The sequence below is a fragment of the Podarcis cretensis genome, assembly GCF_951804945.1.
Source record: "Podarcis cretensis genome assembly, chromosome: 2".
NCBI classification, from domain to species: Eukaryota; Metazoa; Chordata; class Lepidosauria; order Squamata; family Lacertidae; genus Podarcis; species Podarcis cretensis.
In genome coordinates, this window is record NC_137171.1 from 117,527,988 (window position 1) to 117,550,564 (window position 22,577).

Here is a 22,577-nt window from a genome sequence, read left to right on the forward strand (position 1 = left end):
AGCATGAAACAAGGCCAGAGATGCAGAGCTTCAGGGCAGAGATGGTGACTAGCTGTTCCAGAGCAGAGGTGCAAGAATCTTTTGTGCTAGATTCTGAGGTGGAGGCACACCTTTGTGGAAGATGGAACTGGTTCACCACGTGTACAGAAAGATTTGATCCACCAGTCGAGTGGAGATTCCTTGAAGGCGCATAGCACCTTGACTGTGGAAATGAAAAGCTGTAATGTTGTGATGTCTAACGTGTTTTTCATTCCAGGTCGAGAAGTCCAGCTGATGCAACGCGGCTGATCTTTTTCAGACTGTTTCGCCACCGCACTCACCTGATCTGGGATCGCAGGCTCTACTGTGCAAAATGGGAGCCTCAGCAATTGTCAGCTGGCAGCGGAAACAAACTAGGACTGCTTCAGGAAAATGCACGTGGTGAAAATGAGGACTGCTAGGCCCTGGTGGGCCGCCCCCTTGCCCGCTTGCAATTGGCCGAGTGGAGAGCCAGCCAATAAGGATTAAATAATAATAATACAGTTGTGCCTCAGCTCCCGAATGATCAAAACTAGGAAGTGTTCCGTTTTTTGAATGATTTTCAGAAGCTGAACGTCCAGCACAGCTTCCGATTAGCTGCAGGACGCTCCTGCAGCCAATCAGAAGCCATGCTTTGGTTTTTGAATGGTTCCAGGAGATGAACGGACTCCCAGAATGCATTCTGTTTGAGAACAAAGGTACAACTGTAATAAAATGGATTTTTTTGAGGGGGGGAAAGGTTCCAGAACTCTGCTCCTGAGAGTTCCTGCCAAAAAAAGAGGCCTTGAATGAAACCATTATCAAACTTTCACATACCTCAGTTGGCCTAACACCAGTCATTCCCTGCCCGTCAGGAGTTAATACAGGAGGTACTACCATAGCAGAGTTCCTCACGGATGCCATTTCATTGGCTGCAAAACACAGGAGCGGGGGAAGACGTCAAAAACAAAGAAGCATTAAGAACAGCTTGGCTGAATCAAATCCAAGGCCCATCCGGACCAGTCTCCTATCTCTCACAGTGGCCAACCAGATGCCTCAATGGGAATCACCCAAACAAGACATGATCAATACAGCCCTCTTCTCCCACGGGGCTTGAGTGCTGCACTTCTGATTCCCAGCAACTAACTGGTATAATAATGGGAAGAGGAACAATGGTTTTCCCAGTGTTCTCACTGCCCTCACCCATTTCACAACAAAAACAATGCATTAATATTGTTAAATCAACTCATATTTTCTTCCTGCCATCTGGGTAGTGTGGACCTTTTGCCCTCCCCCCCTGGGTGTTGAACATCTGCAGTGGGGAGCCAGTGGGGTGAAGGTTTCCTTCTGCAGACATTCAGCCTGCAACATGTGGAAGGCGAGAAACAGGCAATGAAAATGTAACTCGAGTGGTGCAGCCCACAGGGTTGTGTTCTTTTCTATTATCATTTCTCAGCAATATTTTCTGTTTTCATTGCAAGTAAAACTTTACAGCCGTAACATACAAACCCCCCACACCCAGGGTGAATGCAGCAGAGAGAAAGACAACAGGAGAGCTCAATAAAGTATCACACTTCCTACTACTGCAAGCGTGGAAAGATGAGTATTAAAATAAATACGTAAATCCAAAGCACAATCCAGTTGCTATAGTTTCAAGGATTGCCATTTATTCCAAACGGAAACATATTGGGGTGGATTATTTAGGACATTCTATACCATACTGCCAGAAAAGGAAGAGCGTCTCCAACTCCTTACCCATTGCAGACATGACATTGGGGCTGACCCCCGCGTAGAGCTGTCTTTGAGCGGCATCTGGCAGAGCCGCCTCTGCCTCCAGGGAGTTTGTGGCTGGCACCTGATCAAAGCAAGAAAGATGAATCATTGGAAGCCTACAGATAAACGGCACCACTGTGGTGCCCTTGCTTCCATTCCCCCCCCCCCCGCCCGTCAAAACTGAAAACGTTTTAATTTATGTGGCTGCCTTGTCTACTCCTTGTCGCTCATCCTCACAAGTAGACCCACTGAAATTAACAGGGAAGGTGACTACTGCAGTCAGTGGGTCTTCTTCAAGTATGACTCGAGTCTGGATTCAACCTGAATTCAGTTAACCTGGACTGTACATTTTAAATCTGCAAATTATTAACTAGTGCACCAAAGACTAATAAACACCTGATTTTAATTAGTGGGGCTGTTTTACCACCACCACCAGGCTATTTTGGCTTACTGTTATTACTGCAAAAAGGAATGAACAGGAAATATTAAACACAGTCTTGATTCTTTCCAAAAGAACGGTAGCTTTTGTTTACTAAACATTGACTACGGCAAGACAGGTCTGGGGCATCACCGGTGCACAGATGACAGGATATACTTAGAAAGTTGGTGAGAGAAATTATTGTTTTTTTCTTAATGATGATCTGTTTGTAAACAGCTTTGAGGCTGTCCTTTTTCTTTAAAACTGAACAGCATATAAATTTCATGAACTAAATAATAAATAAGAACAGGTTCTCCCTCCTGCAAGGGAGAAAAGGGAGCACGGCCCCACAAGAGGATCCTCACCACCATCAAGTTCCTGTCAGTATCAATATTAAAATGTAGCACTGTATCCCACTAAGCCCCTTCTTAAGCCTTTCAGCTGCCACCTCCCTCCACCTCCATTATTTTTTGAATTTGGACATTGTTGGCCAACAGCAGTAAGATCTGGGTAAGTCTCATAGGCAAGACCTTGTTCTTCTGCCACTTAATTTAGGAGGATGGTATCAGTAGAGCCAACGGACTTCACTGGTTCTACTTTCTTAGTCCTCCAGACAAGTGTTGCCACGGGGATGGCGAAACCTGCGAGGGTCTCCGAATGTTGCTGGACTACAAACTCCCATCATCCCCAGCCCATTACCGTGCTGGCTGATGGGAGATGAAGTCCAACATCTGGTGGGTTACAGGTTGTCCATTAGGGCTGAGCAATAGGTGGTTTTCAACATTGCGATTTATCAGCAGCTAAATATTGTGAGGTACTGATATATCACGATGTCTGAAACTGCCTAGTCCTACCCTATAGCGCTCCTGCTTGAGGGAGCTAGAGCAGTACAGGGGCTTGAAAAACTGAGCCACCTGCCCACCCCATAGCTGATCAAGCCCGGGGGGGGGGCGTTAACCTGTTCTGCTGAGGTGCGGGCAGCTGCGCATGTGCCCCTCAGCAGAGTAGTTTAAACAAGCTGCCCCTTGCCTTCGGCTTGCATGAACCGGAGGCAGGGGGCTTGGTCAGCTGTGAAGCAGGCTTCCTTAAACCACCTGTCTCTCAGCTGATCAAGGCCATTTTGAGCTGGCAATGCATTGTGATTCCCTAGGGCGAGGTGCGCTGTGCTGGTGGCGGCCAAGGAGTCGCAATGTATTGACAGCTCAAAAAGCCTGAAACGAGTATCACAGTCTGAATGTCATGGGAACCCTCCTGATGCTACACTCCTATCACCCCTGGCCATCGGCCATATTGGCTACTGCCCCTCCCCCAAAAACAGTGCTATCTACTTCCCACTGCAGTTTAAGGTAGGTGCAAGGAGAGTGAGAGAGAGGCAAGCCAATGACCAGTGATCTGGAGGAAGCCATTTCCCTCCAAGTTGCTTAATACAAATCAAAATCAAACCAAATATTTCTTTATGCAAGCTCTGATTACAGGTTTAAAAATTTGTCTGAAACATATGTAAGTACTGGAGCACCAAGCCTGCTTCAGCTAGCCTGTCTCCTCACTCCCACACAACCATCTACCACAAACAGCCATATTGGGAGGCTTCTGATGTTGCCTGTAAGTCACCTTGAAAAAATCTGCAAATTGACAGGCAGGGGGTTAACAAGTGGTAAATGTGTAGTAGCACAGCACAGGTGATTTTCTTCTGGACACTCCCCACCCGCTGAGCACTCAAGGAATATTAAATACTAATCTCTCACCTGCCTGACCCATTCCCTGGCAGAGCGGCGCCCCATCAGGAAATCCTCTGCCAGAGCCACCATCTCAATACAGTCTTCTGGCCCACACTGCTTCACCCAGCTCTGGACTTCAGGTGGCAACATGGCCAGGAGCTGCTCCTGGATTATCATCTCCAGGATCTGATCCTTCGTGTACTTGTCCGGCTTCAACCATTGGCGACAGAGTTCTTTCAGCTGGTTGTAAATTCTTCGTGGCCCTTCCAGCTCCTGGTAGCGGCACTGTCGGAAGTGCTGGCGCTTAGACTCCCTGCGGATGGCGTCTGCTCGAAGAAGGGCGATCTTCACCTTCAGGAAGTCAGTCCTGTCCCTGGGTTCCAGCTGGCAAAAGAACTGCTCCACGCCACCTCTCAGCGCCGGCAGGAGGCGGCCCACCCACTCTTCTCGTGGCCACTGGCAGGCTTCGGCAACTTGCTCAAAGGCGGAGAGGAATGTCCTGGCGTCGTCCCATGGCACCTGGTCTGTGGGCAATGAATTTGCCCTTCCTGCATGAGGCGGCTGCAGTGCATTCAGGAATTCTTGCCACTGAGCTTCCTGTTGCTGGGGCAGCCCAGTTTCAGGCGGCTGAGAAACAGGCCTTTGGGGCCCTTTAAAGTACATAACCTGTACAATTTGGGGGACTTTGCCCGAGCCGTCCGAAGCTTTCTCCATATCTGCTCTTTGCTTTTAGGAAACCCAAATTTCACAGCTATGTGCCTGCTGATAGCTTGAGATATTGTCCTCGTCTTGGGTTGCCTGCCCCACCTGCGAAGCGATATTAAAAGGTTGGTCCTGCCAATATTTCAATAGCAACTTCCATGGTACTCAACAATTCATCTGTTCTTCAAAACCATCATCTAAAGAAGAGTCCAGAGGGGATGGGGCAGAGTTTCTGGAAGTTAAGTGGAATTCCTCCCTGCATGAAAGAAAAAGGCATTTTAATTTTTATTATTTATTTCAGCAGCACATGTTATGGTGTTGTCTGGATGTTGTTGAAGTACATCTCCCTGCTAAGGAAGGTGAAAAAAGGATTAATTCTACCCAAGTTGGCAGAAATAGTTTCCCCCTCCCATAGTACAGCTGCAGGCATCTGGTTTTGTTTTATGTAGATGACATTGTGTTTTATTCACAAGCCGATCAGAATGCTGAATCTGAAACAGTAAAGATGAAAGCAATGAAAGCTTTTGTCTGAATTAAAAGGCAAGATCCAATCGTTAGAAGCACTGAACGTGACATATTGTAAATTGTTAAAACTCCTATGGTAACTGATTTTCAGAAAAATGTTGAAAGCAAAGCTTTTCAACAGCCTGAAAGGTACATGTCAGGGAACTGCCATCGGAGCCAGAGGGAGAGGGAGGGCTCCAGAGGGATTCCGGAGAGCGTCCCGGGAGGGAGAGAAGCAGCTCATCTGTTGGGGAAGGAAATCAGGGTAGCACCAGTGGAGAAGGGGGGCAGATGGGGGAATCGGCGAGGGGGCTCCATGACTCCTCGCCGGAGACCAGCGGGGAGAGCACGGGTCCTCCGCTGCCCACACCCTCCCTGCACAGAAGACTTCCGCGCAGGGAGAGTAGGCGGAGACTAGGCATCAAAGGGCTTCTTTGCTGGAAGAAGTTCAAGAAACGCCCACTGACGGATTCTGCCAGTGATTGAGACAGCCACGGGTGAGTGGCTGTCCGGACAGAAAGGGTTCACCCAGGTACCCCAGCCAAGCGTGGCGCTGACTTACGCACGAGCAACCCCTAGAACCATTACAGTACAGATGCAAAATTAGTTCACTGTGCATTTTAAGTAATATTTCAAGAACTGATATAAGCAGAGCAGTAGGAATATTTAGAAGATTGCCCTACTGAAAAAGACTGGTGTGCAGTAAAAAATAATAATCAGATACACGAACAGCACAGTCGACCGCAATTTAAAAGTCTCAGCACAAGGTTCTGATGAGCTGGAAGTTTTCACTGATGCAGATTGGGGGTCTGATCTTAGTGACAAAAAGTCCACATCAGGCATAGTGATCACGTGTAATCAATCATAGATTGGTTTAGTAAGAAGCAGAATCTGGCAGAAATCTATAGCACTCAAGTGCATAAGTCTGTCCCCTGCGTGTCATGAGGTAACTTGCTTTAAAAGCCTGTTACCTGACATAGGCATGCAAGTGCAAAATGCTATAAAAGTGTACAATTAGGCATGTATTAGCTTTGCAGAGATGCGCAAGAGAACAAAACATATTGACATTAAGTTTAAACGTGTATATGATTCAGCAAAGTGAAATTGAACTGGTGTACTGTGCTACTGAATAAATGTTTGCAGACATATGGACAAAACCGCTAAAAATAGAAGTTTGTACAAAGCTTTCACAGAAATTAGGACTGTGCTGGAATAAGGTTAAATTTAACATATAATGGTATTTAGCAAACTTATAGATTGCATCTTGTCTTATATGTGCAATATGGATGACTTCCTGTAATGTGTAGAGGCGATAATCAGTCAATAGTTTTAAACCTTCTGTCTCTGTTTGGCTGAGAAGTTTTATTGCCTTTTAAACAGGCAAAGAACAATTCGTCACACCAGGAAAAAGCTTCCCTTGCACAATTCCTCTTTGTTTGCTCTTGGCTTTCACTGGCAATTGTAGGAAGACAAGAGCAGCCATTTTGTTTTCTCTTATTCACTGGCACTGATGCTTTTTACACATTTATTTTTGGTCTAGTGGCTGAAACCTTCACAGCTGCTGAATGTTTGCACCCTCAGCGGCTTTGAAAGCAGATTCAATAATTTACTTTATTTATCTAAAACACATTTATAAGCCACTTAGAATTTTTTTATTAAAAAGAATCCTAAAACACAAGTACAAATAAACCAGAATCATAAAAACAGCATTCTAGAAACAAATAAATGCAGGATGAAGAGAGAAATACAGTAATATGCCAGGGAAAGCCTAAGCAAAAAGATATGTCTTTGCAAGTACAGGGGACCCTCGGGTTACGTTACCTTCGGGTAACATAATCCTTGGGTTGCGAACGTGGCAAACCTGAAAGTGCATACTTCCGGGTTTCGCTGCGCGTGTGCGCGCGGAAGCGCTCAATTGTGCCATGCGTGCACACAGAAGGGCACCTCCAGTTACGAAGCTTTCGGGATGCGGCCAGGCCTCCAGAATGGATCCTGTTCATAACCGGAGGTGCTACTGTAATCTGAAGCAACTGATAGCTGCTGTTTCACATACAACAGAAAAGGGCATTCTACATTGCCAGGGAAAAGGCAAAGAAATGGGTCACTGATTAAAAAAACAGCCTCAGTGCTGTGAGATGGGGAGAATCTGAGGGAGGCTTGTTTTGCCACTGCAGGGACTCCATGTTTGTTGATGTATTGCTTTGGAGTTTAGCTGGTTCTTCAAAAATATTCCACCCCAGCCACAAGATTTCCTTCTGCACTAACAACAAAGGGTGCTATCCCCCTCACCAAACCACAATACCTTTTGCAGTAAGGTAAAAGGTAAAGGTACCCCTGCCCATACGGGCCAGTCTTGACAGACTCTGGGGTTGTGCGCCCATCTCACTTAAGAGGCCAGGGGCCAGCGCTGTCCGGAGACACTTCACGTGGCCAGCGTGACATCGCTGCTCTGGCGAGCCAGAGTCGCACACGGAAACGCCGTTTACCTTCCCGCTGGTAAGCGGTCCCTATTTATCTACTTGCACCCGGAGGTGCTTTCGAACTGCTAGGTTGGCAGGCGCTGGGACCGAGCAGCGGGAGCGCACCCCGCCGCAGGGATTCGAACCCCCGACCTTTCGATCGGCAAGTCCTAGGCGCTGAGGCTTTAACCCACAGCGCCACCTGCGTCCCTGATACCTTTTGCAGTACACCTCCATAATTTACCTCTATCCTATTAAAAGCTTTACCCAAAACACTATTCCTGTTGGGCCAGCTGTTGGCCAAGAATGAAAGAGGGTCATGGAGAACCAGAGCTGAGGAAAGCAAGTCAGTTAGGAAAAACAGGCCTCAATGCCACCATTTCCATTTTGAGATGGAAGTTATTGCAACTTCAAGATCTCCAACAACTATTTATTTCCAAGCCTGCTAGCACACCATAGCCTGAAAAGGTTTGAAATCCAAATGCTCCTAGGTAACAAATTTTAAGTGACACGTATGAACACAACGGGAAACATTTGGAAATCTGTTTATTCTACATATCCCTGTCAGTTATCAGCAAAAAACAAAACAAAACACTTGGAAATAGTCCTAATTCCTTTCTTAAAAACAAGCCCACAACCCCCCTTTTAATTAAAAAAATGAAGTGATGTTTGTGAATTGTGTGAGGTAAATCTATTTCACAGTCGAAGTCTGGGAAAGGGAGGCCTGTTCTGTGGAACAGGACTCCTGTCAAGATGAGACATGCACTCACTATCTGTACTTTCTAGAAAAAATCTGTCAGGAAAATCCGAAGTGTTTCCTCATGGAACACATCCCTCTTGCTTTAAGGTTCCAAGATGTTTAGAGCACAAGTGGGCATAAAAGGGGGGAAGTAAAGAAAAAAAGAAAAAATGTAATGGGGGGAAATGTAGTGGGATTTAAAAAAAAAGTTATGAGATGAATCATTCCCAACAATGTAGCTGCAGGCTTCTTGTGACTGTCTTATCAGTATTGCCCCGCAGAACTGGCTTGTAGATAAGGAGCTCAAGTTACAGCATTCCGTATGGGATAGCACAGAGTATGGAGTAGTGAGGAAAACTGAAGACTTTGTAAAGAGTTGCAGGAAAGCAGCTTTGAAAGCAGCTGATATCAGGACTTGTGGACTCTGTCACGGCAAGGACTTTGAAGCAAGGAACCTGCTCTGGGCTCAGAGAGAGAATATGACTTGTAAGATCTATAAACAGTTTGTTGGCCTTGGCCTAATAAAAACAACCCTGCTAAACAGCTGTTTCCTGTGGAGAGTTTAACCACTGAGCTTTTGTGGCACGCACACCCAACATACTGGAATAGCTGGGCATGAAAAGGAGCTACTGCTTTCCCCCACCGCCAGCCTCAAAGATCCCTGAAGCCTTTGGAGCGCAGTTGCACTCCAAAGGCTTGAGGCTTTGGGGACATCCTTTGTAGCCTCCGCAGAGCGGCGGGGTGCCTTCACCCCACCGCCCTGCGGAGGCTTTGCACAGCCTTCCCGAAGCTGGAACAGCGAGACGGAGGGCTGCGCGGCGCCCCGTCTCACTGTTTTGGCTTCGGGGACAGCCTTTCAAGCCTCCACAGGGCACCGGGGTGAGCGCAGAGTCGTGCGCCCTGGGCTTCGGGCAACTATCCACAAGCCTTCAGAGCCCGGCAGGAGTTCCCGCCAGGCTCCCAAGGCTTGCGGATAGCAGCCTGCTGTCCCCGAAGCCAAAACAGCGAGACGGGGCACTGCGCAGCCACCCTGCCACCCTGCAAAGGCTTTGCGCAGCCACCCCAAAACTGGAACAGCAAGACGGAGGGCTGCGCAGTGCCCCGTCTCGCTATTTTGGCTTCGGGGACAGCAGACTGCTATCCACAAGCCTTGGGAGCCTGGCGGGAACCCCCGCCGGGCTCCGCAGGCTTGTGGACAGCTGCCCAAAGCCTGGAACACGAGAGGGGTCGGTGCGCACCAACCCCTCTTGCTCTCCAGGCTTCAGCAAAAGCCTGCATTCGCTCCATAGGACGCACACACTTTCCCCCTTCATTTTTAGAGGGGGGAAGTGTGTCCTATAGAGCGAAAGATACGGTAATTTCCCAATGAGCGAGGAAATCACTGGTGCAAGGTCAAATGAGCCAGTTTTTGTGGTAATGTCACAGAACTCAAGCTACAACTGTGTGATTAATGTATGTCGGTTGTGCTTTTGGAGTCTTAGAATTAGAGCAATGGTGACACTCTCTCTCTATGTAGCTTTGTCTGAACTAGACTGAAAGCTGGAAATTATTCATTTTACATTGCACAACTTTGTCAAGAGTTGTTTGCTGTATCTGTTACTTTCTCAGCCGTAAAAGCATATGGAGCTTACTGACCCTGCTTTCTGTGTGGCTGTTTTTTGCTGCATGCAAGAGCAAGACCAAGATCCACACTACTGTACTGTGTGTGTGATAGAGATACCAGATTCCCAACAGGTTATGAGCCCAGAGGTTAGTTGTAGGTCAAAAGAGGATTGGAACGCTCTTCAAAAACTGAGTTATTTACAAGGATTGCTATACAGTGGTACCTCAGGTTAAGTACTTTATTCGTTCCGGAGGTCCGTTCTTAACCTGAAACCATTCTTAACCTGAAGCACTGCTTTAGCTAATGGAGCCTCCTGCTGCTGCCACGCCGCCGGAGCACAATTTCTGTTCTCGTCCTGAAGCAAAGTTCTTAACCCGAGGTACTATTTCTGGGTTAGCGGAGTCTGTAACCTGAAGCGTATGTAACCTGAAGCGTATGTAACCCAAGGTACCAGTGTAATTAAAAATGGGACTATCTATAGAGTAAGCAAGGAAATTTCAAACCTCCACTGACGTTGACAGCTTAATGTTGGGAACAGCATTCAAAATTAGCTGGGTGCCAGTCATGTTTTGTGACAGACAACTGGCCTTTTGTGAGGCAGTGATGTCCAGGCGTCCTTGTTTGGCGCCTAACCTCTCCACCTGGCTGGCGTGGCTGCAAGGCCAAACAAGTCAGTTGGTCTGCAGGGCACCAAAAGATATACCAGAGGATTTCCCACAGCCAGTTACCCCCACCCCAACTGGACTTCAATGGATCCGTGGCTGCCTGGGTCCGGTTTTGTTGGGGCCGAGGGAGTGATTCTTGAGCCTACTCTTGAGGCTACAATTCTAAGAGCTTATGTACCAACACTGGATGCTGACAAAGACATTACAGAAAAAAATTACTCTCAGCTGGGGAGCTTAACAATATGCGAGGTGACCCTTCCTAACTTCCAAAATGCTTTTTGACCTTCTAGGGCAGAGGTCGTCCAACTAAGGCCCATGAGCCGGGTATGGGCCACCGGGCTCAGTAATTCAGCTCGCAAACCTTGCGGGCCCCGCTCGGTCAGTCCCCGCGCTAAACAGGCACGACGCAGAGGCCATTCCGCATTGAGACTGACTTCCGCGACGTGACACAGCTTCTGATTGGCTGTAGGAAGCTCTTGCAGCCAGTCAAAAGCCGCGGATGCCTCTGGGCGGGCACTGCCGCTGGCACGGCTTCTGATTGGCTGCAGAAAGCTCCTGCAGCCAATCAGAAGCCACGGATGCCTCTGGGCGCCACCCCTTCCTTCCCGCTGAGGTGGCCGAGCAGGAAGGAAGCGGCAGCAGTGCGGAGGCTGCTTCCGCCACCCAGACCAGTGGCATCTGGGTACCACCTCTTCCTTCCCGCTAAGGTGGCCAAGCAGGAAGAAAGCCGCTGGAGCGTGGAGGTTGCCTCCACCACCCAGGCCAGCGGCATGGGCTCTGTGCCCCGCCAAGACAGAGGACGCCAACGCTGCCAAAGACGAGGCAGCATCAGCGGCGTGAGTGGCATAGGCGGGGAGGCTTTCAGGAGGGGGGATGCTTTCGGGAGGCGATGGGTCCGGCCCCCCACAAGGTCTGAGGTACAGTGGACTGGCCCCCTCCTGAAAAGGTTTGCTGACCCCTGTTCCAGGGGGACAGTGGACATGATTTTCACTGCTCGACCGCAGAAACCCAGCATCGCTTGAGCTCTGCGAGTGCAGCTTTCTCCCAACTGAAGTGTAGAGTGTTTGAGAACCAGGACATTCACAGGGAAATCAAAATGCCTTTTACAAAGCTTTTTTTTACAAAACAGTGGTACCTCAGTTTTTGAACAGCTTAGTTCACGGACTACTTGGAACCCTAACACTTCAAACCCGGAAATGAGTGATTTTTGGAATCCAAAGGTACTCCGTTCGGGGGGTGCACTTGGGTTTTGTTTGCCACACTTCCGTTGCCTGCTCGCTTGCCGCCCGACCTGGGCTTCCCTTACTCAGCGCTGGCTGCATCAGCCACTGGTGACGCCCGGAAGCAGAGAAGGGGGTTGTGGATGCTGCAGCCACGGTGGCAGCAGAGGGACCCAACGCCGGGGAAAGGCAGTAATATCCCTTGTCTGCTCAGCACGGCCTTCCCTCGCTCAACGCCAGCCGCAGCAGAAAATCCGGAAGCAGAGAAGGGGGCCACTATGGCTGCAGCATCCACAACCCCTTTCTCCGCTGCCGTGGCCGGCGCTGAGCGAGGGAAGGCCGTGCCCAGCTGCCACACCCTGGTGCTGGGTCCCTCTGCTGCCGCCGGGACTGCAGCATCCACGACCCCCTTCTCCGCTGACAGATTCCCCTGCTGCGGCTGGAGCTTAGCAAAAAAAGGCTGTGCCAAGCTGCTGCTCCCTGGCACTGGGTCGCTTTGCCGCACCGCGGCTGCAGCATCTACGACCCCCTTCTCCGCTTCTAGGTGTCGTCAGTGGCTGGTGCTGAGCGAGGAAAGGCCTTGCCACTGCAGCAACCACCCCCTCCTCCAGTACCTAACTCCTTGTTCTTTTTCCTCCGGCTCACGCACAGGACGCTCCCGGATTCGGGGGGGGGGGGGTTACACAAAAGCTTCCAAAACTCCTCACTTTCTCTCCAGCACAAAGACTTCTATCAAACTCATGGAAATATTTTTTATCTAACACCAAAAACAGTACTCTCCACCTTAGTCCACCGATCCTTGCTTTAGATCGTTTGTAGATAGGGGGGTGCGGACTTCCCTTTAGCACATCCCCCGGTTGTACCGAATTCAAAGATATAGATTTTAAAGTCCAAATTCCATTCTACTCACGGGTTATTTGTTTCCAGTCCGAATTTTGGGAAAAAAGTCAGCGCTGTCCGGCCATGGCACGCGGCTTCGCTCCACTGAAGTAGCGGTCTACTCTCAGCACCATGCCGCTCCCCGTACCCTCTCCGTAGCCTTTAAAAAGGCTCTTCGTGGGTCAGGGAGGGCGCTTAAAGGTGCCTACCGAGTCACCAAGTCCGCAGGCTTCCGCGCCTGCGGTTTCTGAGGGTCCCCGCGTCGCCGGCGCGGTAGGACCCATCTTCAGCAGAGCCGATTCCCTCCGGAGCTCGGAGGGAATCCGCCATTAGCCGATCGCGCTAACCCGGAAGTTCCCAACAACACTGTTACCCTTTGGAGCTACAGCAGAATAAGCATAAATCACCTGATGGGTGAGGTAATCATTGGTGCTAGGTCAAACGAGCCAGTTGCGGTGGTAACGGTACAGAACTCAAGCTCTATCTGTGTGATTAATGTGTGTGTCAGTTCTGGAGTCTTAGAATTAGGGCAACAGGGAACCTCTAGTAATAATACCTTTATTGTCAATGTACAACCTGTGTACAGTGGTACCTCTGTTTATGAATGGGATCCGTTCCGGAGCCCTGTTCACATCCAGAAGTGAATGCAACCCACGTCTGCGGGTCGTGATTCGCTGCTTCCGCGCGTGACATCATTTTGTGCATGCGCGAGCGGCAAAAACCAGAAGTAACGGAACGCGTTCCGTTACTTCCAGGTCGTCGCGGAGCGCAACCTGAAGCACATTTAACCCGAGGTATGACTGTACAATGGGACACGGGTGGCGTTGTGGGTTAAACCACAGAGCCTAGGACTTGCCGATCAGAAGGTCGGCAGTTCAAATCCCCACGACGGGGTGAGCCCCCGTTGCTCGGTCCCTGCTCCTGTCAACCTAGCAATTCAAAAGCACATCAAAGTGCAAGTAGAGCAATAGGTACCGCTCCGGTGGGAACGTAAACAGCGTTTCCGTGTGCTGCTCTGGTTCGCCAGAAGCGGTTTAGTCATGCTGGCCACATGACCCGGAAGCTGTACGCCAGCTCCCTTGGCCAATAAAGCGAGATGAGCGCCGCAACCCCAGAGTCGGTAACGACTGGACCTAATGGTCAGGGGTCCCTTTACCTTATGACTGTACAATGAAATTAAATGAGCCTTCCCCCTCCCACAAACACTCAATCTCATTGCACTCTGTGTGCTTGTTGCACAACACACCACCTCACAAGTCAGTTTGCGCTATGTTACTTTCCATTCAACAGCCTAACAGCCCACGGATAGAAGCTATTTTTTAGCCTGTTGGTACAGCTGATTATACTTCTATATCTCCTGCTCCAGGGTATAAGATGAAAGAGGTGATGGCCGGGGTGTGAGTCATCCCTGATCCCTCTGTATCACTATGTAAAAAGATAACAGTTAAGGATCCCTGGATGGTTAAGTGCAGTCAAATCCAACTATGGGGTTGCAGCACTCATCTCACTTTCAGGCCAAGGGAGCCAGCACTGGTCTGTAGACAAATTTCCAGGTCATATGGCCAGCATGACTAAACCGCTTCTGGTGCAAGGAAACACCGTGACGGAAGCCAGAGCTCATGGAAACGTTGTTTACCTTCCCACCACAGCGGTACATATTTACCGTATTTTTCGCCCTATAGGACGCACTTTCCCCCCTCCAAAAATGAAGGGGAAATGTGTGTGCGTCCTATGGGGCGAATGCAGGCTTTCGCTGAAGCCTGGAGAACGAGAGGCGTCGGTGCGCACCAACACCTCTCGCACTCCAGGCTCCAGGAAGCTATCCGCAAGCCTTGCGCGCCTGGGGGAAGTTAGCCCAGGTGCGCAAGGCTTGCAGGCGGCAGCCTGCAGCGCAAAGCACGGGCGCCCTCCAGAGGACGCCCCGTGCTTCGCACAGGTGTCGGCAAGCCTTGCGCACCTGGGGGATATCCCCCTGGGAGCGCAAGGCTTGCGGGAGGCAGCCTGCAGCGCGAAGCCCGGGCGCCCTCCAGAGGACGCCCCGTGCTTCGCGCAGGTGTCGGCAAGCCTTGCGCACCCGGGGGATATCCCCCTGGGAGCGCAAGGCTTGCGGGAGGCAGCCTGCAGCGCGGAACACGGGGCGCCCTCCGGGGGACACCCCGTGCTCCGCGCAGGTGTCCGCAAGCCTTGAGCGCCCGAGGGAACTCCCCCCGGGCGCGCAAGGCTTGCGGGCCGCAACCTGCAGGGCAGAGCACGGGGCGCCCTCCGGAGGATGCCCCGTGCTTCACGCAGGTGTCCGCAAGCCTTGCGCGCCCAGGGGAACTCCCCCCGGGTGCGCAAGGCTTGCGGGCGGCAGCGCAGAGCACGGGGCGCCGTCCGGAGGACGCCCCGTGCTTCGCGCAGGTGTCAGCAAGCCTTGCGCACCCAGGGGATCTCCCCCCAGGCGCGGAAAGCTTGCGAGCGGCACCCTGCAGCGCGGAGCGCCCTCCGGAGGACGCCCCATGCAGGTGTCCGCAGTCTGCCACCCGGTGCGTGGGGCGCCCTGAAGCAGAGCGCCCCCCGCGCTGGGCAGACATCCGCAGCGTGGGGAGCCCTGCGGGGGTTCCCACAGGGCTCCCTATGCTGCGGATAGCAGCCTGCCGCCTGGCATGAGTAACGCCCTGAAGCAGAGCGCCCCACGTTTCGGGCAGACATTGGCCAGCCCCACAAGCTCGGGGGACAGCGGGGAGGCGCAGCGCTGCCATCCCGCTGTTCCCTGACCTGGTTTTGGGGGGGAAATAAAGGCAAATTTTTTCCCTTTATTCCCCCCCCCCCAAAAAAAACTAGGTGTGTCCTATGGGACGGAGCGTCCTATGGGACGAAAAATACGGTATCTACTTGCACTGGAGTATTTTCAAACTGCTAGGTTGGCAGGAACTGGGATAGAAGAATGGGAGCTCACCCTGTCGTGGGGATTTGAACCACTAACCTTCTGATTGGCCAGCCCCAGAGACTCAGTGCTTTAGACCACAGCACCACGCACGTCTCTATGTATCCCTATATATTTGTGACAGAACTAGCCTGAAAGCTGGAACTTATTCTTTTTACCTTGGGAAAGACTGCAGAGAAGTCACCAGATTTTCCCGCACCACCCAACACCCCAGGTGTAAAACCGCGCCAAAAACAACAAATCAAACGAGGGGTAAAAGGGGTGAAACCCAATCCATCCCTTGGTACAAATGGGACTTACGAGCACCCACAAACGCTAGGGGTGTGAAGTCACACAACAGCTTGGGGTTCCGACTCCCACGAGGCTGGACAGTGGGAAAGACCTCTGTCCCACACCCATATTCTCTTTGACCCTGAAACACACTGCCCTCTGGCCTGGTATGCCTTGCAGAAGAGTGTGTGTGGAATGGTCTGTGGCAGTTGCCCCGCCGGAGGAGCCAGAGCGGCGGAGGACCCTGTGCCAACGGACCAGTTTTATACATCCTTTTCTTTCTTCCCTTCTTTCCCTCCCCCCCCACTTGCGGCCAGAGAGGTTGGTGGCGGCTGCCCCGCTAGGAAGGCTGAATCTATAGCCACATGCTGTTCGCGTGAGTCTTATTCCCCTCAGTCTATTGTTTTCTTTGGTTTTCCTCTCCCCCCACCCCAATTTCCTTTCCCCGTTTCCCCTTTCTTTTTTCTAAACCCGAGAGGGCTGGGTTTGCAGGTCAAGAAATGCTGTGCACCAGCTAATCAGCCCACTTGCCATCTCTCCCCTCAATGAAGTGCAAGAGTAGCAACCACCACTGACAGGCTCCTTGGCCCCCAGACCAGCTGAGGCCCAACCCGTGACAGCTGATTTGGGTGAAAATCATGCACTTGACCCCACTGCCCAGCCCCAATAGAGGTCCAGATCCTCTAAAAAAAATTATTTTTTAAAAAAATTATTTTAACTTTTTTACACGTGCATACGTGCACCCCCCTTTCCCCCATATATCTATATAGTGCTTTATCATTTTAAAATTATTATTAATACAGTGTACGCTCAGGTTGCGAACGTGATCCGTGCGGGATGCATGTTCGCAACCCGCAGCGCCGCGTCTGCGCACGCGCGGGTTGCAATTCGGCACTTTTGTGCTTCTGCGCATGCGCAACCGCCGAAACCCAGAAGTAACCCGTTCTGGTACTTCCGGGTTTTGGCGGGTCCATAACCCAAAAAAACGTAACCTAAAGCACCTGTAACCCGAGGTATGACTGTATTCTACTGGGAGCCGCCCAGAGTGGCTAGGGAAACCCAGCCAGATGGCCAGGGTATAAATTATTATTGTTGTTGTTGTTATTTTGTGCATGTGTAATTTGCTCCCACCACCCTCTCTGGTCCCACCCCGTCTGTGTCATGTACGATTACCTGTTGATTCCTTTATGTGTCTTGTTTGTCGGTTGGTATGTTTGTTTGCCTGTCCCTCACTTGACTACCATACGTGATGCAGCCACTGCGCCCCAGGCGAAGTCCACGAACCAACCAGTCTACTCCTGGAAAAAGCCACCCAAGAGAAGAAAGAGCAGCATATAGACACACAGAGAAAAAACTATAGTGAACCCTCAGGTTACGTTACCTTCAGTCCTCTGCCTGTGGACTGTCTCGCCAGAGTGGTGCATGCTCTGGTTATCTCCCGCTTGGACTACTGCAATGCGCTCTACGTGGGGCTACCTTTGAAGGTGACTCGGAAACTACAACTAATCCAGAATGCGGCAGCTAGACTGGTGACTGGGAGCGGCCGCCAAGACCATATAACACCGGTCTTGAAAGACCTACATTGGCTCCCAGTATGTTTCCGAGCACAATTCAAAGTGTTGGTGCTGACCTTTAAAGCCCTAAACGGCCTCGGTCCAGTATACCTGAAGGAGCGTCTCCACCCCCATCGTTCTGCCCGGACGCTGAGGTCCAGTGCCAAGGGCCTTCTGGCGGTTCCCTCATTGCGAGAAGCAAAGTTACAGGGAACCAGGCAGAGGGCCTTCTCGGTAGTGGCGCCCGCCCTGTGGAACGCCCTTCCAGCAGATGTCAAAGCGATTAACAACTACCTGACATTCAGAAGACATCTTAAGGCAGCCCTGTTCAGGGAAGTTTTTAACGTGTGATATTTTATTGTATTTTTGCTTTCTATGGAAGCCGCCCAGAGTGGCTGGGGAGGCCCAGCCAGATGGGCGGGGTATAAATAATAAATTATTATTATTATTATTATTCGGGTAACATAAACTTTAGGTTATGAATGCGGCAACACCGGAAGTGTGCTTGCCACTTGCACATGCGCAGAACAGGCACCTCGGTTACAGATTCCGTTCGTAACCGGAGGTACCACTGTACACAAAACCAACACCAGTAATCAAGATGTCTGGGAATCACAGCCCAAACATGACAAAGATATTTGCCTGATCCAGATGCTCTGAGAAAGCCACCAATCAATACAGCAAGGAAACCCTCTGGGACTGTCTCACAGGAGGAAGATTCCCCTTCCATCAGATGAGCCAATACAGGCAACTCCCCATTTTAGGCAATTATGTGTATGCGGGGGGGGGGGGTGTTTGACCCCACATCAATGGGTCTAGAGCCTGCCCGTCCCTGTTCTAGCTGAGGGGTTTGAACCACAAACTTGAAACAACTTCTGGAGATGCTACATCAGTACATGAGGAATGAAGATCAGCTTCAAAGGCCAGCCAGGAAATGCTTACTCTATAAAAGCAAGCAGCTTTTCAAGATATTTATTAACCGTCCAGATCCCAAAATCTTTGAAGAAAGGATCTGCTATCCCTGAAACAAGAGCCAAGATTGTGCCAAACACTGAAAAAACAAAATGATAACTTAAACCTGATTCGTAAGAGGATAGGAAAAACAAATTAAATTCCAGTGTGCTCTGCCTATTAATCAGCCTGGTGTACAGCTGAATACTTGAGATAAGAGGGATTACAAAAGTCCACAATAGGCAGCAATGTTTCTCCCCACCTAGTTTTCTTTTTCCTTAATCAGAGTTATCTCTTGCATTCCTTGCCAGAAAGCAACTTGCTCTGAGTCAGCCAGTCACAAAATGGCCGCTCACTAAGTCAGTTGCAAAATGGCCGCTCACTGATCAAGGCACAATTATGTTCTGAAGCCTTATGAGCCTCTAGCTATCCGCATACAGAACGCAACAAGCTTTCATCAAAGCTACCAAATCCTCAGGGGGTTGAACTGCAAGCTACACATGTTTTAAAATAAACATTTTAAGTAAATTTAACACTGAAAACAAATGCTCCAATGAAACATCAGGAGGAAAAAAAATATTATATAGAGTTTGATGGGAATTGAATTTTGGAGTTTCTACATGCAAAGTGTCTACTCTACCACTGAATGGCCTTTGATTTAGAAAAACCTTCAATTTTCCAGGCAGTTCAATGCTAACCACATTGCTTAAACAACAACCAGTTAATTCAAAAGTACTAAACTTGCCTTTTATAGCACATGCTTAGCTATATTCCCTAAAAAACAAAATGCACACAAAATGCAGCGGCATTACATGGGGGGGGGCTGCGCAGCCCTGGGCACATTTGTTAGAGGGGGCAAATCCAGACACGCACCGCAGGCTCCCTCACTGGGCCTGGCTCCGGCGCGCAACTCGCACCCACCCGCAGCAGCTCCGGTCCTGGGTGAGATCCAGATCTAACCCGAGAGGCGGAAAGAAAAAGGAGAGTCACAGTACTACTTCCACCCCTATCCTCAGCTGTGCAGTGCCATGCGAATATGCTGCGGAGGCAGCATTCTCACACCCAGCCGTATTGGGCACAGCGGGCTTTTTCTGCACCCCTGGGGGGAGTGTATCCGGTGTGCCAGACCCAGACTATCTAAAAGACCGTATTCTCCCTTATAAACCTTATAAGCCCTTCTCCCGGTTCCACCACCCTTACAGACAGGGGCGGCCAGATCCATATTCCCACTTGTGGTGAAACGGGAATTGCCATCTCCTTCGCTTGCCCCACCACTGCACCCCAGCTCTCACTGAATTTGGCAGGAGCCAGAGCACTCATCTGTGTCGCTCAGCTTCTCCGCCGGGGGGGAGGAGCAATGCTGCGCACTGGAACACCTCCCTCTTGGCAACACATGCGCTGCCTGGGGTGGGCACTTCACCTCGTCTCATGAATGGGTGAGCTCTGCTTAACAGCACACTTTGTGTGAACACAGGATGCTTTCAGACTCTGGAGCGCACTTCTTCGAGAAGGTAGACTGGCTCCCTCCTTTTTGTCCTTCCACCCGCAGGCGAGGACTGTTTTATTCCAACAAGCCGTTTGGAATGAACTGTTTTTTTAAGGAAAGGGCTTTTAATAGTGCTGTGCTGTTTTTAGTATCTTTATGTTGCTAGATTCGTTTTTAATAAAGCCATACCTCATGTTGGGTCCGCTTCAGGTTGCTTTTTTTGGGCTGCGGACTGCCAAAACCCGGGAAGTACCGGAACGGGTTACTTCTGGGTTTCGGCAGTCACGCATGCGCCGAATCGCAAAATCGCGCTTTGCACATGTGCCAAATCGCAAAAGCGCGCTTTGCGCATGCGCAGAAGCGCCGAATCGCAACCCACGTATGCGCGGACGTGGGTTGCAAACGCTGCGGGTTGCGAGCATGCATCCCGTACGGATCATGTTTGCAACCCGATCGTCTACTGTACTCTTTTGATTCCATAAGAGACTTAGCCCAAATTAAAACGGCACAGATAAAAGACAAAAAGCTAAAACTCGTAAAAGATCATGATTTACAGTGGTACCTCGGGATGCGAACAGGATCTGTTCTGGAGCCCCGTTCACATACCGAACAGAACATAAGACTCGACGGCGCATTTCGCCCGCCGCTTCCGTGCATGACGTCATTTTGACCGTCTGCGCATGCGCGAGCAGCAAAACCCGGAAGTAACGCGCTCCGTTACTTCCGGGTCGCTGCAGAGCGCAACCCAGAAATACTTATCCTGAAGTGTATTTATCCCGAGGTATGACTGTAGGCCACATGACTCGGAAGCTGTACGCCGGCTCCCTCGGCCAATAAAGCGAGATGAGCGCTGCAACCCCAGAGTCGGTCACGACTGCACCAAATGGTCAGGGGTCCCCTTTACCCTTTACCTATGACTGTAGTTACTTTTTACCTATGATCTTTTACGAGTTTTTAGCTTTTTAAAAAATCTGTGCAAGTATTATATAAGGTAAAGGACCCCTGACCATTAGGTTCAGTCGTGACTTGTCAGGTGGTGTGTTGTGCAACAAGCACACAGAGTGCAATGAGATTGAGTGTTTGTGGGAGGGGGAAGGCTCGTTTAATTTCATTGTACAGTCATAAGGTAAAGGGACCCCTGACCATTAGGTCCAGTCGTTAGCGACTCTGGGGTTGCGGCGCTCATCTCACTTTATTGGCCGAGGGAGCTGGTGTACAGCTTCCGGGTCATGTGGCCAGCATGACTGAGCGGCTTCTGGCGAACCAGAGCAGCGCACGGAAACGCTGTTTACGTTCCCACCGGAGCGGTACCTATTGCTCTACTTGCACTTTGATGTGCTTTTGAATTGCTAGGTTGACAGGAGCAGGGACCGAGCAACGGGGGCTCACCCCGTTGCGGGGATTTGAACTGCCGACCTTCTGATCGGCAAGTCCTAGGCTCTGTGGTTTAACACACAACGCCACCCGCATCCCATTGTACAGTCATACCTTGGGTTAAATGTGCTTCAGGTTGAGCGCTTTCGGGTTGCGCTCTGCGGCGACCCGGAAGTAACGGAATGTGTTACTTCTGGGTTTTGCCACTCGCACATGCGCAAAATGATGTCATGCGTGGAGGCGGCGAATCATGACCCACAGACACAGGTTGCGTTCGCTTTTGGATGTGAACGGGGCTCCAGAACGGATCCCGTTCGCTGGGACCGAGCAATGGGAGCTCACCGCATTGCGGGGATTCGAACCGCCAACCTTCTGATCAGCAAGTCCTAGGCTCTGTGGTTTAACCCACAGCGCCACCTGTGTCCCACTGTATACCGATGATCTTTTACGAGTTTTTCGCTTTTTGTATTTTATCTGTGCCGTTTTAATTTGTGTTATGTCTCCTCGAGTCCCGGGGTGCGGGTAAAAGCGGGATATAAATACAGTATGTTTAACATTCTCCTGTGGGTATGCTTAAGATTGCAAATTTAGCTATGGATATGCATTGCCATCTTTTACTTGTTTACTCAGAAGTAAGTCTTAAGAGCCCTGGCTCACCTAGTCCAACATCTTGGTTCTCAAGCTCCTGATATTTAGGAGGAAACTCGGTTGGTTAGAGCACGGTGTTGATGACGCCAATGTTGCAGGTTTGATCCCTCACATAACCGAGCCCCTCAGATGCAAGCTTGCAAAGAAAAGCCTTCAAGATCCTATTCAAGTGTTTAATTTGATGATCACTACTAATAAGAGTTGTAGTTGTAGTAGTAGTAATAATAATGTTTATTACCTGCCCTTCGCCAGATAGTCCCAGGGCGGCTTACAGCAAATATGAATTACAGCATTGCGAAGGTTCCAGAAAATTAGGTCAGCCTTCGCACGGCAGTGTCACGTGGGTGGGAGTTTCCTTCCTAAAAAAAAATAAATCCGCACCCCGCGCGCGCCATCTTATGTGCTCCCAAAGCTCCTGGGAACGTTTTCTACTCCTTTAGCGTAGCTGTTTCTAAAAAGTAAATCGCGAGAAACAAATTAGTGTGGCAAGTGACCGCCTTTCCTTCCGCAAAGGAAAATCCTCTGGGGTTTTTCCGCAAAGGAAAAAACCAAAGCAAAATAAAATCTTATTTTTACCCGCCCTGCCGCGCCTTCTCCGAGAGAGACACACACAAAGAAACAAGGGGACCGATGCAGCCACATAAAAAGAAAAAGGCTTGTCGGTTCCAGCGGCAAAGATCTGAGCGCCTTCA

At 50.2% G+C, this 22,577-nt stretch overlaps 1 protein-coding gene across 3 annotated transcripts in view; it reads right to left on the reverse strand.

Moving 5' to 3' along the window:
- Positions 1-22,577, reverse strand: part of LOC307205613 (uncharacterized protein) — a 48,762-nt gene that overhangs the window by 25,696 nt on the left and 489 nt on the right. For 2 of the 3 annotated variants that reach the window (XM_079958229.1, XM_079958227.1), the window contains exons 2-4: positions 3,934-4,864; positions 1,753-1,852; positions 835-929 (exon numbers count right to left, since the gene is read on the reverse strand). In XM_079958229.1, the coding sequence (XP_079814355.1) occupies positions 835-929; positions 1,753-1,852; positions 3,934-4,620 (882 nt within the window). In that variant the 5' untranslated portion in view covers positions 4,621-4,864. Of the gene's footprint in view, positions 1-834; positions 930-1,752; positions 1,853-3,933; positions 4,865-22,123; positions 22,248-22,577 lie in introns of those variants that run through there. The other variant, XM_079958228.1, reaches the window with a different exon arrangement.